The sequence below is a fragment of the Condylura cristata genome, unplaced genomic scaffold (genome assembly GCF_000260355.1).
Source record: "Condylura cristata isolate star-nosed mole 26May11 unplaced genomic scaffold, ConCri1.0 scaffold00004, whole genome shotgun sequence".
Lineage (NCBI taxonomy): Eukaryota > Metazoa > Chordata > Mammalia > Eulipotyphla > Talpidae > Condylura > Condylura cristata.
In genome coordinates, this window is record NW_004567105.1 from 42,166,559 (window position 1) to 42,181,580 (window position 15,022).

At 58.6% G+C, this 15,022-nt stretch overlaps 2 protein-coding genes across 4 annotated transcripts in view; one reads left to right on the plus strand and one right to left on the minus strand.

Annotated features, from left to right (window-relative positions):
• The first annotated feature begins 424 nt into the window (after window positions 1–424).
• NACAD (NAC alpha domain containing) lies at window positions 425–7,329 on the plus strand. The gene is made up of 8 exons (XM_012720271.1): window positions 425–867; window positions 2,904–5,765; window positions 5,904–6,016; window positions 6,099–6,173; window positions 6,540–6,686; window positions 6,776–6,919; window positions 7,044–7,166; window positions 7,246–7,329. The coding sequence occupies exons 1-8, from the start codon at window positions 801–803 to the stop codon at window positions 7,258–7,260; spliced, it is 3,546 nt and encodes a 1,181-aa protein (XP_012575725.1). The 5' UTR covers window positions 425–800; the 3' UTR covers window positions 7,261–7,329.
• Window positions 7,330–8,941: 1,612 nt separating this feature from the next.
• Window positions 8,942–15,022, minus strand: part of CCM2 (cerebral cavernous malformation 2) — a 55,224-nt gene continuing 49,143 nt past the window's right edge. For all 3 annotated transcript variants that reach the window (XM_012720273.1, XM_012720272.1, XM_004676540.2), the window contains 5 exons: window positions 14,612–14,747; window positions 11,995–12,052; window positions 11,404–11,542; window positions 10,615–10,753; window positions 8,942–9,420 (listed from right to left, as the gene is read on the minus strand). In XM_012720273.1, coding sequence (XP_012575727.1) covers window positions 9,140–9,420; window positions 10,615–10,753; window positions 11,404–11,542; window positions 11,995–12,052; window positions 14,612–14,747 — 753 coding nt within the window. In that variant the 3' untranslated portion in view covers window positions 8,942–9,139. The remainder of the gene's footprint in view (window positions 9,421–10,614; window positions 10,754–11,403; window positions 11,543–11,994; window positions 12,053–14,611; window positions 14,748–15,022) is intronic.

Consider the following 15,022-nt stretch of genomic DNA (forward strand, 5'->3'; position numbering starts at 1 on the left):
CTCTGTTGCCTTGTGCCTGGCGCAGGGTGGTGCTCAGTGGACCTGACTGCAAGAGGACTTATGTGAAAGCAAGGGCACATCTCAGAAAGGTTAGGAGAGGACTTGCATCCTTAGGGGTGAGGCAGTGGCTACTGCCTGAAGAGGAGGCATGTTTCTCCTATCCCCTCCAGAGCTGAGGGGTAGGGACAGAGCACTGCTGCTGCGGGGCTCCTGGGACAGAGAGTGGATCTGCCTTTCCGCGGCACTGCCTCTCCATCTCCTGTTGCCATGGAGACAGGAGGTGGTTGCCACAGAGACCGACTGATTGGACCGGCCAATCACTGCAGAATTGCGGCTCCAGCTCACTCTTGGATGGTGGCACTGGGTTGGGTGGGTCCTCCAGCCTGGGCAGCTGGATGCCTAGAAGGGGGTGGGGGTTGGGGGAAGGAGGAGCCGGACTGTTTCACTGCCACCCCGAAGTACTCCGGTCACTCAGAACCTCCAGCCATCCCCCTGCCCCCCAATCCTTAGTTTTGGCGACGCCCCCCGGCCTGACCGCGAACCCCTCTCGTTAAGAGGGGCATGCTGCGGAAAGGGTCAGCACGGTCAAGTAGGGGCTTGAGGGGCGGGAGGCCCCTACCCCCTTCATGTTTTGCAGTGCTTGGAGCACCCGCGCAGGCTCACTCCGGGCACCGAGCAGGCGGGGCGGCGCTGACATCATCCACTGACCCCACCCCCTGGCCGAGGGGCGGTGGCCGCGCAGGTTCCGCAGGACGGACGCACGGACCGGCCGGGAACAGAGACGGGCGCACGGCCAGGCCATGCCCGGGGAGGCTGCCCACGCCGAGCTGCTGTTGCCTGAGGCGGGAGGGCCGGGGCCCCGCACAGGTGAGGCCGTGATGCTGTCCAGCCCTCGTGTGTCTCTGTTGCCGCCCTCCCCTTTGGTCTCTGTCCCTTCTGTTTCTCTCCCTCGCAGTCTTGTCTCCTTTCTGTCCTTGTCCCCTCTCGGCCCTTGTTCTCTCTCCCTCCACCCACCACTGTCTCCTCCCAGTTCCTTTCAGCGCCTCCCTTATTTGTACTTGAATCCTGGACAACCCCCCCCACCACCACCACCAGCCCCCGCCTGGCCCCACTCAGTACTATGGGGAAGGACTGGGCGAGTGCAGATGTCCTCCAGGAGCCAGAAGCGAGGCAAGGGGGCTACCAGCATATCTTTGTGTTTGTGGGCTCTGGCACTGGTTCTGCCCTGCCCCAGTCTGCTGTGCCCCATTGTCTGCGGAGCTGTGGGTCTGGGCTCTTCCAGACTGAAGGGAGGGAGGCCCACACTCAGCTGCACCCTGGCCACTGAAAACACCTGCCTGGCCATGCCTGAGGGCTGCCTTTGGGACTGATTAGGGGTGGAGAGGGAGGTCAGCACTGGAGCTGACGCCTGGGAAAGCCAGAGGGGTGAACTGTAGGTCTGGAAGGTGGTGGCTCTAGGGAGCAGGGTCTGGGAGCTGTGTCCCCCTGTGTGAGACCCACATCCTTGGAAAGGATGTTGGTGGTGGCTAAGGGGGTCAGTTCTGTGCTTAGGAAGACCAGCCAGGGTGGCCTCAGCGTAAGATCAGCCATATAGGGCTCCAGGAAGGCCAAGGGCACCTTGCTGCGGTGAAAGGTCAACTGGGGATGGGTCTGTGATGCCTGCAGGGCCTGGCTTTCCTCATGGCCCATTAAGAGGGCAGGGGATTGGACTCTCCAGAGCAGGGTCTCATGCTGGCTCTGCTGACTGCAAAGTGATGCCCAGTCAGCCAGAGAAATCTTTGACCTTTGGTTTCCCTTCCACTTGGCCTTTGGCCCAGCTGAGCACCCCACCCTTTTCCTGCCCCAGGGCCCTTAAGTCTAATGTGGGTGAGCAGGAGACACACCCACTCCAGGTGTTGGCTACCTTGTCACCCCCAATGGCCCTAAAAGACTCCTTTCTAAGGACCCACAGGCCACCCCAACTCTACAGCAGTATAGTTCAAGAGCCTGGTAAGGGCTCACTCCTCTACCAGCTTCACTGCTCATTGTAGCAGAAACAACTCAGAAGGCTGAGGCACAGATGATACACTTTTGGGTGATCGCTGATGAATGTGGTAGAGCAGGAACCTTAGATTCTGCAGCCCTGAGGCCAGGGCTAGAGCCTGGGCTGCCCAGTGGATGGCCAGGGAGGGACCCATTAGCATGATCCTGGCGGAGGGCGTGAGCCCTACCAGCCCTGTGGAGCAGTTATCCCTGTGGAGACTGGGCCAGTTGCCCCCACTACTGTCTAGACAAGGGACTGACCGCTAGACTCCCTGAGCCCCACAGAGCTACTATCATTGCCAGCATCCTGGCCTGGTGCTCCAGCTCAGCCTCCACAGGGCATCCAGCCTGTGGACATGCTATGAGCCCCAGGTCCCTTCCTCCCTGCACCCAGGCGGCATCCTGGGTCAGCTCTGGAGGCAGAGTCCAGGGTAGTGGGGAGAAAGATAAGCCTGAGAGGTGAGTCCCCCCTTCACAAAGGTAACGCTGAGCAGGGTACAGGCCCCTTCTCAAGAAACCTCTGACCTGGGAGGTCAGGAGAAGACAGAAGCCTCTTCTGCCCAACCTAGCTGAACCACCAAGGGTCATGGGAAAGCACACAGCAGATGTGAGCTTCCTCTTTCCCAGGGATCGCAGGGAAGAGCCACACACATAACCAGCCCCAACTGTTCACAGTTGTAAAATCTGAAAATTCTCCAAAACCCAGCAAGTCTTTCCCACCCCTACCCTTCCCAACCAGCCTTCTCAGGCGTCTCAGCAACACCTCTCTGGGAGTTCCTCCAGTCCAGCGCCAGCTCCTTTTGGCCTGGGGGTAGTGGGTGGGGCTGCTCCTGCCCTAGAGGGCAGATGCCTGCCTTCCTCACTACCTTCTCTCTTTACAGATTTGTCCTGCAATGTATCTGCAACCACCACTCCAAGAGAGAATCCATTGGAGCACTGTGCTTTGAGCCCTGGGCCCAATGCCCTTGCCCTCACGTTCCTGCCCAGCAAGCCAGGTGCCCGGCCCCCACCTGAGGGAGCCAGCTGGGATGCAGGGCCAGGCAGCACCCCCTTGGCCTGGGTGGTCACTGCAGAGGGTGGCCCCAGCCCAGGGTCCCCCAAAGTTCAGCCCACAGAGGGTCCTCTCCCAAACACTCTGGAGCCCCGTATTGTGATGGGAGAGGAGACATGCCAGGCACCCACACCGCCCAAGGCAGCCCTGCCAGAGCTCAGGGACCTGGAGGGTGGGCCCACTAGCCTGAACCCACCCCCCGAGTTGTGTTCTCAGGGTGACCCTCCTGTGCCTTTCCCTGTCCCAGACACTGATTCCTATTTCACTCCTCCCTCCACCCCTACCAAGACCACCTCTGCTCCGCTGCCCAGTCACTGGCCCTGCACGTATGTCTGGGACACACAGGCTGAGCCCGGGGACTCACCGCCCACCTCGCCCTCCAGCTCCTATGTCACAGCAGATGGGGACAGTTGGGCCTCATCCCCATCCCCATCCTGCTCCCCGAGCCTGTTGACCCCAGCTGACGGGCTAGACACCCCATCTGGCTGGGACTTTTCCCTACCAGGGTTCATGGCAGATGAGCAGGAGCTGTCCCCTGCTGGGTCCCTGGATGCCCCATCCCCAGAGTCCAGCCTGTCAGCAGACAGCAACTCCTCCTGGAGCCAGGAGGGCCACTTCTTTGATCTGGACTTCCTGGCCAACGACCCAATGATCCCCGCCGCCCTCCTGCCCTTCCAAGGTAGCCTCATCTTCCAGGTGGATACTGTAGAGGTGACACCACTGACCCCCCAGGAGGACCAGGAGGACGAGGAGGAACAGGAGGCCTCAGCCCCTGTCCCCAAAGGGGACTTGGCTGAAGAGGGTGAGGATGACAGCACTTTTGCCTCCTCGCTGCAGTCACTGTCAGACCTCTCCATTACCGAGGGCATGGATGAGGCCTTCGCCTTCCAGGATGATGCATCTGCCGCCTCCTCTGACCCTGACTCGGCCTCCTATGCTGGGGCAGATGATGAGAGACTGTACAGCGGAGAGCCCCACGCCCAGCCCACCACCCTGCTCCAGGACAGCCATGACGTGGTCTCAGCCTGGGGCCTGGAGTCTGCTCCGAAGGTCTCTGAGGAAGAGACCAGCTGTACCTCCAAAAGTCAGGAACCCGCTGCTGTAATAACTGGCGTGGGCCCCACTTCAGGCCTGGCATCTGCTGCTGCTACAACCCCTCACACCCCGAAGAAAGCCCCAGTTCTCTGTAGGGCAACCTCTCAGGTCTGGGGGGAAGAGGCGGGCTCCAGCCTAGGACCGGTGCCTGTTGCCACAGCCACGCCTCAGCTCCTGCCAGTGGGACACAGTGCTGCTGTGGGCCAGGAGCCTGAGGCTGTACAGGAAGAGGTGGACTTCACACCGAGTCCAGACTCTCTGCAGGACTTGAAGGAAGAGGTTGAGAGGCCTGATGCTATGGTCAGACCTGATCCCCAGCCGAAGGAAATGGGCCTCACCACAGCCCAGGACCCTGTTTCTGGAGCTACATCCACCCCCCAGCAGGATACAGGCCTCCCTCTAGGTCAAGTACTGCAGAGAGTTACAGGCTGCTCACCAGGGAAAGAGACTCTGGCTACCAAGGCCCAAGGGGAAGGAGATGGGGCTGAGAGACAGAGGTCAGTACCTGAGGAGAGGGATGCAGGCTGCAATGGAGGCCTAGAGCCTTCAGCCTTGCATCGGGCCCAAAAGGATGGCCCAGAGCCAGCTGCAGACTCTGGGATACCCAGGGTCTTGTGGAGAAATGGGGATACCCCAAAGTCTGCCGTGGAGATCCTGGACCTTTCTGAGCCTGCCTCCGGAAGGCCAGATGTAGTTGAAGTTCTGCCAGTGCCCAAGCAGGGAATCCATCCAGATACCCTCATACCCACAGCTGCTAAAGCCCCGCCACTGAGCGAGGCTCTGGTGCCTGACAACCAGGAGAGGAATGTCCTTGAGCCAGTAGCCCAAAGCACTAAGGAGGTTCCCAGGAGCAGCAGCGCAGGTGTCTGTCCTGCTGAGGTCTGCCAGGCATGGCCCCCAAGTCCAAAGGTGGAGGATATAGCAACCCCAGGATTTCCCACAGCTGTGACCTCAAGTATATGCCTGGGAGCCTCCCCAGAGTCTCCATCAAGGGCTGTGCGCAGGCCAAGCAAGGACTGCCCCAAAGACACAACCCCCGTGTCTCCACTGCCCTCCCAGCAACCAGCGCCTGTGCTGGGCCCAGGCGGTGGAAAGCAGGTTCAAGAGGCACTTGGAATCCCTGGGCATTCCCCAGTGAGGACCCCAGAAAGCCCCACCCGGCCCCTACCCAGTGAGCCCAAGGGTAATAAGCACCTGGGTTCTGAACCCTCTGTTCCTGCTCTCCTCACAGGGGCAGCTCCAGCCCCCAGTGGACCCCCTGCCCCCTGCCTTTACCAGGGTCCCCAGGAAGACTCAGTAGAGGGTGAGGCGCCCCCAAGCTCCCCAGATCTCCTAAAACCCCAAGGAGTCATCCAGGCCATAGGTACTTTCTCGAGAACCACAAACTCCCCCAGGGCTGAGCAGCGGGTTGGCCTCTCACCCCACTCCCACCCCAGCCTCAAGGTGGCCCCTACCGGGGGCACCCATGCCAAAGACTCAGCCTCTCAGATCTCGTCCCCCTGCCAAGTGCCTCCTGGCTCTGGGCCCCAGAGCTCAGTTGGCCCTCGAGGACTCCCAGCCTCGGAGCAGCAGGATGACCAGGACAGCCTGGATGAAGGTGAGGGGTGTGGGCACCCTGCTGGAGCGTGTCTGAACAGAGACTTCAGTGGGGGGGTGGGGGAGGGGGGGCTAGGCAAGCCTGACCTCATCACGGTGCAGGGCTAGAAGACAGACAATCCTTATACCCTGTCCCCAGATTCACCACAGGCCCCAGGCTCAGGCCAGTACTCGGACAGCCACGGGGACTCGTCAGTCGAGCTGGAGGAGCACGACCTATCAGGACCTCCGACGGCACAGCGCCCAGCCCAGGTGCCCAGTCTAGGGGGGAGGACGCACCTTGGGGAGGGCTACACAACCGACCCATGGTGCTGACTCCCCCCCACCTCCCCAGGCCCTGGCAGGTAGCAGCAGTGAAGAAACATTCACCAAAGCCAAGCAGAGTCGCAGTGAGAAGAAGGCCCGGAAGGTGGGAGTGGGGAGACCTGGGGGGAGGGATTGGGGGGTTTCGAGACACCACACACCCCACAGTAGTAAGCAGGTCCCACCAGTGGTGGCCATGGGCAAATGCAATAACCAGAACACCTCTGTAGTAAATACCTGGGGCCTAGCATCACTGAGATGGTCCCATCAGATGAGCTCAGTGCCTGGTTACAAATACCAGGGGCTGCAGAGGGTCCCCGGGAGTTGGTGGTAGAGCCCTCATCCCCTGGCATTGTGTTGCTTGCCTCCCTCTGGCCCAGAGGCTGAGGTCTGGCCCCTGGGCCTGCTCCTTTCCTTCCCTGGACTGGGATCCTGGAGCCAAAGTCCAGGTCTGAGTCCATTATGCCCTCAGGCGATGTCCAAGTTGGGCTTGCGGCAGATCCAGGGGGTCACCAGGATCACCATCCAGAAGTCCAAGAACATCCTCTTTGTCATCACCAAGCCTGATGTCTTCAAGAGCCCAGCCTCAGACACCTATGTGGTCTTCGGAGAGGCCAAGGTCCCGACGGGGTGGGGGGGCTGAGGGAGGAATGACGGGTGGGGCGGGTGCTGGGGACAGAAGTTGCTCACGCTGTACCGGGGCTGCAGATAGAGGACTTGTCCCAGCAAGTGCACAGAGCTGCTGCTGAGAAGTTCAAGGTGCCTGCAGAGCCCTCCACTCTGGCCCCAGAGTCTGCCCCTGAGCCTCAGGCGGGGCGCAAGTGCGAGGAGGAGGAAGAGGAAGAGGACAAGGTGAGGCCCGGGGTGTGGTGCCCGGCCAGCAGGGCAGGCGGCAGGGCTCTGCAGCTGGGGGCGCAGCAGGGGCGGAGGGAGAAGGCACACGGCTCCAGGCTCTTCCTTGCTTGTCTCCCTGCAGGTGGACGAGGCCGGGCTGGAGCTACGTGACATTGAGCTGGTGATGGCACAGGCTAGCGTATCGAGAGCCAAGGCCGTGCGGGCCCTGAGGGACAACCAGAGTGATATAGTCAACGCCATCATGGTGAGCCGGTGGCCCCCTAGACACACTGCTGCTCTGCTGGGCCCCTCCAGCCTGACTCTCACTTCTGCATTTCTTGCAGGAGCTGACAATGTAGCCACTGACCAGTACCTGCCTTCACCCTGCCCCCCAGCTCTGCTGCTCAATAAATGGGTGTCACTCATCACTTCTCTGCTCCTGCTACAGCTGCTCCCCCAGTGCAGGTTCCGGCTAAACAGATGAGATGTGAAGATGCTTTCTGGAGTCACCCAGCACCCAGGGAGTGTGGTGGTCTAACCCAAGCCCTCAGAGGGTGGTGGGTCCTCCCTTCCAGACTCATTTCCCATGGCACCCTACTTGTCCAAAGATTTCAGGTCACCTGGTCATCTGGCTGTGGCCCAAGGAGTAGGGAACGAGCATTTGGGGAGAGAACTCCTCAGAAGCAGAAGGGCTCTTGGTTTCAAGGAGGCGCGTAGGGCTGAAGATGCCACAGGAACACTGCGTTTGTTCAGGAGACAGTGCAGTTAACCCCCCGAACAATTTGTCCCTCATTGCATCCACTTCTAGAGGGAATTATTCCAAGTCCAGGAACTGGTGATGAGAGGCCATGTCCCAGGACCAGAGGGTGGGATCATGAGCAGGTGGGAGCCCCCGAGGGGAGGGAGTGTCCCTGACAGTGCCAGACCCACCTCTGCTCACATGGTCATCCTGTATGGCCTGCTGAGGCCCAGGGTGGCCCTTGAAGACTGGCCTCTAGCATCTGTGACGATCTTTAGTCCCTGCAGATACTTCAGTCTGTCTGTGTGCACTTGTGTTCATACATGTACACAGAAGTCTAGAAACTGCAACAATCAAGTGTCTCCTTTAGTTTTCCTTGCCAGGCCCACACCCAGGTATCTGTCCAATCCAGAGTAAAGCCTGATACCTTCTCCCACCCTATCTGTCCACGTCATCAGAAGTGCCGAAGGGACACTGCAACCCCTCTGAGCCCAGGGCTCCGTGCCCACCTCCCCCAGGAGCTCCCCATGTGCATGTCAGGGGCCGCTCATGGCAGAAGCTGCCTTCTGCGTGAAGAGGGAATCCTGGCCTTAGCCTCCCATGCCTGCGCTGCAATATCTAGGCACCAGGCCCATATCATGGCAGCCCTGCCCTGGGGTCCAGGAACCTGTCACCTCCACTGCCTTCCTGTGTCCCAAGGACACAGAGGGAAAGGGGGCAAGACCAAATGGAATCCAGGCCAAGATGCCAGGAATGGGTGGGAAGGTCTGGTGCTCCCCTGAAAACTAGGACCCTGGATTCCAGGACAAAAGTGATAGCCCTTTGGGCTTGGGGTTCAGGTAGTGCCTTCCCCTCTAGGGTTTGCTCTGGGATGGCACCTGAAGCTGTCAGGTGACTTAGGAGTATAGGATTTGGGCTTGGAGGGCAGGCAGCAACCCTTAGAGATCCATGCACAGCCCAACAGTGACAGCCTGGTACTCCCCCCATACCCCAGGGGAGAGCACTCCTGCCCCATCCTCAGGGTCCCATGTCCACAAAGCAAAAGCACAAATCAGGTCCTTCCCATGGCCTGTCACCACCTGTGCCACCAAGTCCATCCCAGCTCCCAGCCCAGCTCTGGGCATGCTGGCTAGGAAAGGGGGCTATACAGACCCGTCTCACTGTCCTGGCTCTCAACGCTGTATGAGAAACACACTGGCAACCAGACAGTAAATTATTCACATTGCAGTAAACTTCTTTAAGGTCTCTGAGAGTTTCAATAGGTACATCATGTGCAAAACCAACCGCTGTCTGGGGTCCGGCAGCCAGGAACCCCTCTGGGAGCGGGGCATGTGCAGGCAGACAAGGCACAGCCTTCTGCCCCCACAACGGGGCCTGTCCCACAGCAGCTGCGCCCCTTCACAGTACAAGGCCCCGCGAGTCTGGAGCCCCTCGCCCTGTTTCAGCCCTGGGACAGGAAGGGCATGCCTTTGTGAGGTTCTGGGAGCCTCCTGGCAGAGTCAGGTCGAGTCCTGGTCCATGCTGCAGCCCAGTGCCTCGATGTCATTACTGATGTCCGAGATCATGCGGTCCCACTCGTCCCCCTCTGAGGGTGCGGACTGGTCGTCGGAGCTGCCCGCCGCCCTGTTCCCATTGGAGGTGGAAGTGGAGGTAGAGCTCATAGCCCGCCGGTACCTGCCGAAGCTGTCGGTGATGATGCCACGGCCGTCCTTCACCCCAATGGTCTCCAGGAAGTTCTCGAAGTGCTGGCTGTCTTTCTCGGGGATGAAGGGCCGCAGACCTGCAGATACAGCACACTTGACCTGGCATATCCAGCTAAGCATCAGCAGACCCAGAGGACCCTGCCAGTCCCTGGACCTTCATTCACCCAATTCCGTCAGGTGTGCCTCTGCATGGGGACATGCCCAAGAGCCACACCCTCCCCTCACTCCAGCAGGCCTCACAAATCACCCACTACATCAGCAGGAAAGCTGCTGTCCAGAGTGGTTTCCACACGCAGAGCTGATGCCAGAGCCAACAGCTCCCCAGAGTGGTGCCCGGCTCCCAAGCCCGCACTGCTGCACAGGCCCCGGCACAGCAGCGGGGCCCACGCGCTGCAGAAAGGCTGCTCACAGAGCTGGTGCAGCCGCCTGTCCCGGTAGTTCCCAACCCTGCGCACTGCGAACCCCCTGCAGACAGGCCTCCAAATTTAGGGGTGGCTATATGGGGGAAGATTTGCCCAGGGTGACAAAGGAGAGACTCAACAAATTCTCTCAGCCCAGCTCCCCTCCCATCTCTGGGGGCACAACCCCACCTCGTAAAGAGAGGTGCCCGCCTATCTGAGAACAAGATAGAAAGGAGCATTCAGACCCGGGGTCAGGGGCCTGGGACCTAAACCCAGGCTGGGTGATGGACTCCGAGGGACTAGCAAGGACTCAAGGCACAGGAGATCTGTCTGCTGGTCCTTTATACCTCCAGATGCAGAAAATCTTTGAGTGGGTGGAAGACAAGGGCAGGCAACATCCTTGGATGTTGGCGACAGAAGCGCAGAGTCCGTGGCCTCTACCAGTCACTATCAATCAGCAGTGTGCTCTTGGTGTCAGCACAAATAAGCTGTGCCATGGTCACTGGCTGCCATCTGTGCCAGGCCTAGAACGCCACACCAGCCATTCCCTCTGCCCCAGCGTGCTGAGCCAGCAGAGGCTGGTCTCTCTGCCTAGAAATGATGTCTTTGAGTCTCCACCTAGCAAACTCCTCCTCACTCACCAAAACCTCTGCAGACCCTTCCGGGGCCCTCACTGGCAGCATGTGCCCCTCACTTCTCTGAGTCCCACTCCCCTGGGGCCCTCTCTGGTTCCCCAGGTCTTCCTACTCAGTGGTGAGTCCTCCAACCAGAAACAGTTGGGTCACGCTTTCAGCGCATGTCTGGCTGGAGCCCCCACTCCTACTAGGGCCCACCCTCTACTTCAGCTGCCCTGTGCATTCAGGGACTCACCCAGCAACAGGAACTTTCGGCTATCCCCGTAGAGCTGCCGCAGGTTGATGCAAAACTCATGCACTGAGGCCCCATCGCGATACTCATGCAGCAGTGCGGCAAACTGCTGGATCTCCTGCGACGAGAGCTTTGTGCGCAGCTGCGAGAGAGCAGGCCATGCGGGCGGGCGTGATGACCACGGTGACAGCACTGCTCTGCCCCGACCTGGCCTGCCTGACACCAGTAGACAGTTCCCCCATCCTGGTGGCAGGAGAACCTGTGGAGCTCCCAGCTGCCCTGATCTGCCCTAGAGGGAAGCACACCCTACGCGGCTGCCAGCTGTCTTCCGGTTCCTGATGCCATATAGAGACAAACACGTAGGCCTGGAAGACTGAATTTTTCAATGGCATGGCCATGTGACTCAAGGGACAGGAGATAAGCAAAGAGAAGGCCCATTCCAGCCCTCCCAGAGTGACCAGGCTTTTCTGCCACCACTCCCGCTTCTACTCCTTGCACCAGAGACCCAGGCAGAGGTCTGTGGCCCAGCCCAGCAACCACAGCAACCCCTACAGTAGGTGTCACCCAGCTCATCCTCTCCCCAGAGATTGTCCCAGTGGGGAAGGCGATGCCTGGCTACTACAGCCAAGGCGTGAGGCGCCCTACTTACTCGCCTCCCCTACCGAGCAGAAGCAAGCTCTCCTTTGCCTCCTCTCTCTTCTCCCCCTCCTCCGTCACCCCCTGCGCCACCCTCAGGAGCTTCTACAACCAAGGCACCCGGGGCCCCACGGCTCAGGCCACAGGCGTGTGTACCGTCTGCATGTAGTCCTGGAGCAGCTCGGCGGCTGTGGCGCTCAGCTCACTCTCACTGACGGTCTTGGCATGGGGTGATGTCTGCATGCAGAAGGACAAGGGCGAGACACCGCCTGTGTGCACACACTCAGGGAAGGAGCTGTAAGGACACGAGTGTGTGGGTGCTGGCTCCTCAGGGCCCCTGCCCTGATGCCTGTATCCCAGACCTAAAAAGTCCCACTTAGTCCAGGGGTGCACCCAGCAGTGGGAATAAAGGAGGTTACAGGCAAGGGTTGTTAGCTTGCCTGGGCATAAGACTGACTCTGAGAAGAGGGGAGCCCTGCTGGTGGAGGGAGGGGTTAGAACCAAGACAGGGACACAATGGCACAGCAGAGAGCTAAAAGTAACTGGGAGCCCGTCAGGGTCTCTAGCAGAGAGTGACATAACCCCCATGACCGAGAGCCCATTCACTGGAAGGTATGTGAAGACTAGACGGGGAGGGGCTGAGGGAAGGTCGCGGTCAGCCCTGTGGTCACCAGTGGGCCTCTCACTGAGGAGGTACAGCTGGCCTGGCTGGAGGGGCAACGAGGAGGCTGCCGACAGGGTACTCACAAAGTGCTGGCTTCCGTCTCATAGGGCTCCTTCATGTCCACTTTGGTGGAAGAGTCATCTGGGGGAAGAGCACGAAACGGAGGAGGCATGGAGGTCTAGCCAAGTTGGAGAGGATACCCCAAAGGCCAAGGATCTGAAGCTACATGGTGGCCTGTCTGGAGGTCACAGGGCCTTTGTCATTTGTCTCCTAGGACATGGGCAGGCATCATGCGGTGCCGTTTCAGAGGAGGGATAAAAGCAGTTGTATAACTTGCCCTCTGTCACACAGCTGGTGCGTGCAAAGCCACATGTGGAAACAGGAGACTCAGAGCCCCAGCCCAGACCCAGCCAAGCTCCAGGTGTGGATAAGCCGCTCCCTGGGGTGACAAAGCCAGGATGCCCGAGACCCTGAGACCAGCAAAAGGTCTGGCATCAGCAACGACTCAGGAAGCACTGGGTAACGATGGAAGGTCCATGTGCCATAGACCACAGGGACATTTAAACTGTATCGTGTGAAGTGAGGGAGCTTCAAGAGACAGGCAGGTGAGGGTGTAGGCGTGTGGGAGAGGGAGGTGGTAGTGGAAGTGAAGTAAGTCAAATGTAGGGCAAGAGGGTGGGGGGTGGAGGCTACTCCACTGCTGACTTTAAAATAGGGTGGTCACAGGTCCTTTGAAGTGAAAGGAGGGGCAGAGAGCCAGAGGAAGCTATCACAGGTCAGAGAGATGCTGTGTAACCAGCTGTGAAGATGGAGGAAGGGTACAAAAGTTGAAAAGGGCAGGAAGTGGCTTCTGCCCCGGAGCCTCCAGAGGACACCGCTCTGCTGGCACGTTGATGTCAGTCAGTGAAGAACTCTAAGAAACTAAATGTGTGTAGCTTAAACTGCTCGGTTTCGACGATCTATGACAGCAGAAGAGAATGCACAGTAAGAAGGGCCCGAGGGCAGAAATGCAGGAGCGTGTGGGTGCCCGTGTGAATGCTGGTGCAGGTGTGCGAGTGCGCGTGCTTGCGTGACTGTGCTGTGTGTGCATGTGAATACGCAATGCAACCTGCACGCGCACGCTGCTGGGTGTGCGTGTTGGCACTGCTGGTCTGCACTGTGAGCGAGCGTGCATGAATATATTGAGTTGTGTGTATATATGTGCGACTGTGTGTAATGCATGTGTGTACACACATGTGTGAGAGCATGGGTGATGCATATGCACGTGTGGAGACCTGACCTAAGGGACACAAAGAATAGCCAAGTAGAGAGGCCAGCCAGGAAGGAAGCCCCCTTAAGAAGTTCAGGTCAGAATTGTTTACTTTGAGAAAACTCATTCAACTGTACACTTAAGATTTACATACACTTTAGTACAAGTCCTTACTTAAAAAAAGACCTTGGGTCCTCCCCAGTGGCAAACAGGGTTAAAGTGCAGCACTGTGATGCTCTGGACAGTCTGCAGCATGAGTTCAATCGCTGGCCGGGGAGGTGACCCACATAGCACAGCATGTGCCTGTCCCACTGCTCCCCTTGGCAGTGTAGTTCAGTCTATCTACCTGTTCTTTTCTCCACTCTGTCTCTGTTGAATCCTCTCACCCCACTCTGGCCTGTACCCCAGTTCTTGTATGCATAAAAAAATAAATCTTTAATTAAAAAAATATCCTACTGGGAACTTAATTGTATATGGACTGAATGAATCACTGTACATTTGAATGTTTAAATGTGGCTGGAAAAACCACCTGCTACTCACTGGACAGGTCACTGGACTCGGCCTGAACCACCCTGCCGTGAGGGCACAGCTCACTAGCCGAGGCTCTCACCAGCTCTCTACTCCCACAAGAGCAGCAGAAGAGGGCAAAGATGTGGTCCTGACTTAGCCCCTTCCTCAGAGAGTCCACTTAGTAGACACAGAGGAGGACTGTCCTCAGCTTTACCTCCTCCCTGATGGGTGAACACTAAGGAGGGCAGAGGGCTGGGACTTACCCCAGGGAAAGGCCACCCTGGCAGCAGCTGCACTGCCTCAGTATCTTTCTGTCCCTCTGACAGAGACAAGTCGTGAATCCTCAAAAAACCATGCGTCTGGCAACAAGGTGTTTAGACTGAGTGAAGTGGGCTGGGTATGGATGGTTTTGTGTGCACTAACAGACGCCTGGAAATGCTTCAAGGAGAAGCCAGTGTGGGAGGCAGCGGCATGGTGGTTCCCACTGCTGGCCAGCCTCGAGGGCTGCTTTCGCTTCCTCCCACATACTACCTCTGCTGCTTCACCCTGGAAGGGCCCTTGCATAGAGAGCAGCTGAGGTCTGGGCACTGCAGAAGGAAGGCTCCTCACACTCACCTTGCTCCCAGCCCCCAGCCCCATAACATGCTCCAGAGTACTATGCTCGCCCTTTGTTCGGCGTTGGGTGAAGTGATTTCAGTCATATGGTAAATGTTCATAGCCCCCAAGGTCATGCACAAAGCCACCAGGCCTTTGTGCTCAAAAGCACACAGGAAGGGGAGAAGTGTGTGTCTGCCTTGACTAAATCTGTGGAATAATGCAAACAGGAAAGTCTCGAAACAAATGGCAACAGCATCACTGCATACCAGTGCCGCCAGGCTGCTGAGTTCACTGCAGAGCCTGGGAAGTTGAGCCCCTGTTCCCCACCCTTTCACCCAACATACCACTGTGAAGGGATAGGTGGTGGGTGGGTGTCGAGGCCCCATCAAATATGGCTCTGTCCAGAAAGTCGATGGTGGACTCCGTGTATACAATCTGGAAGACTTGCCCAAGCAGGGAGCACAGCTCTTCCGCAGCAACCTGCCAAGTTGGAGGGGGGAGGGGAAAGAACGACAAAGCTGTGCCTTTCTAAGCAACTTCCAGGACACCCAATGCATCAGGTGCTGAGCAAACAGCAGAACCACGTGTCCTCTGCTTTCTACCACCAAAGAGCCAAGAGTAGCCCAGCCCACTGCCAAGATGCTGTCCAGATCCAAGGGTTAAGGGCCCAGGTGTGACTGTCCTCTCCCCACAGCCCTAGACCACCAACATCCTCGAACAGGTTTGGGAAGGGGGGCAGGGAGGAGGGACAGCAC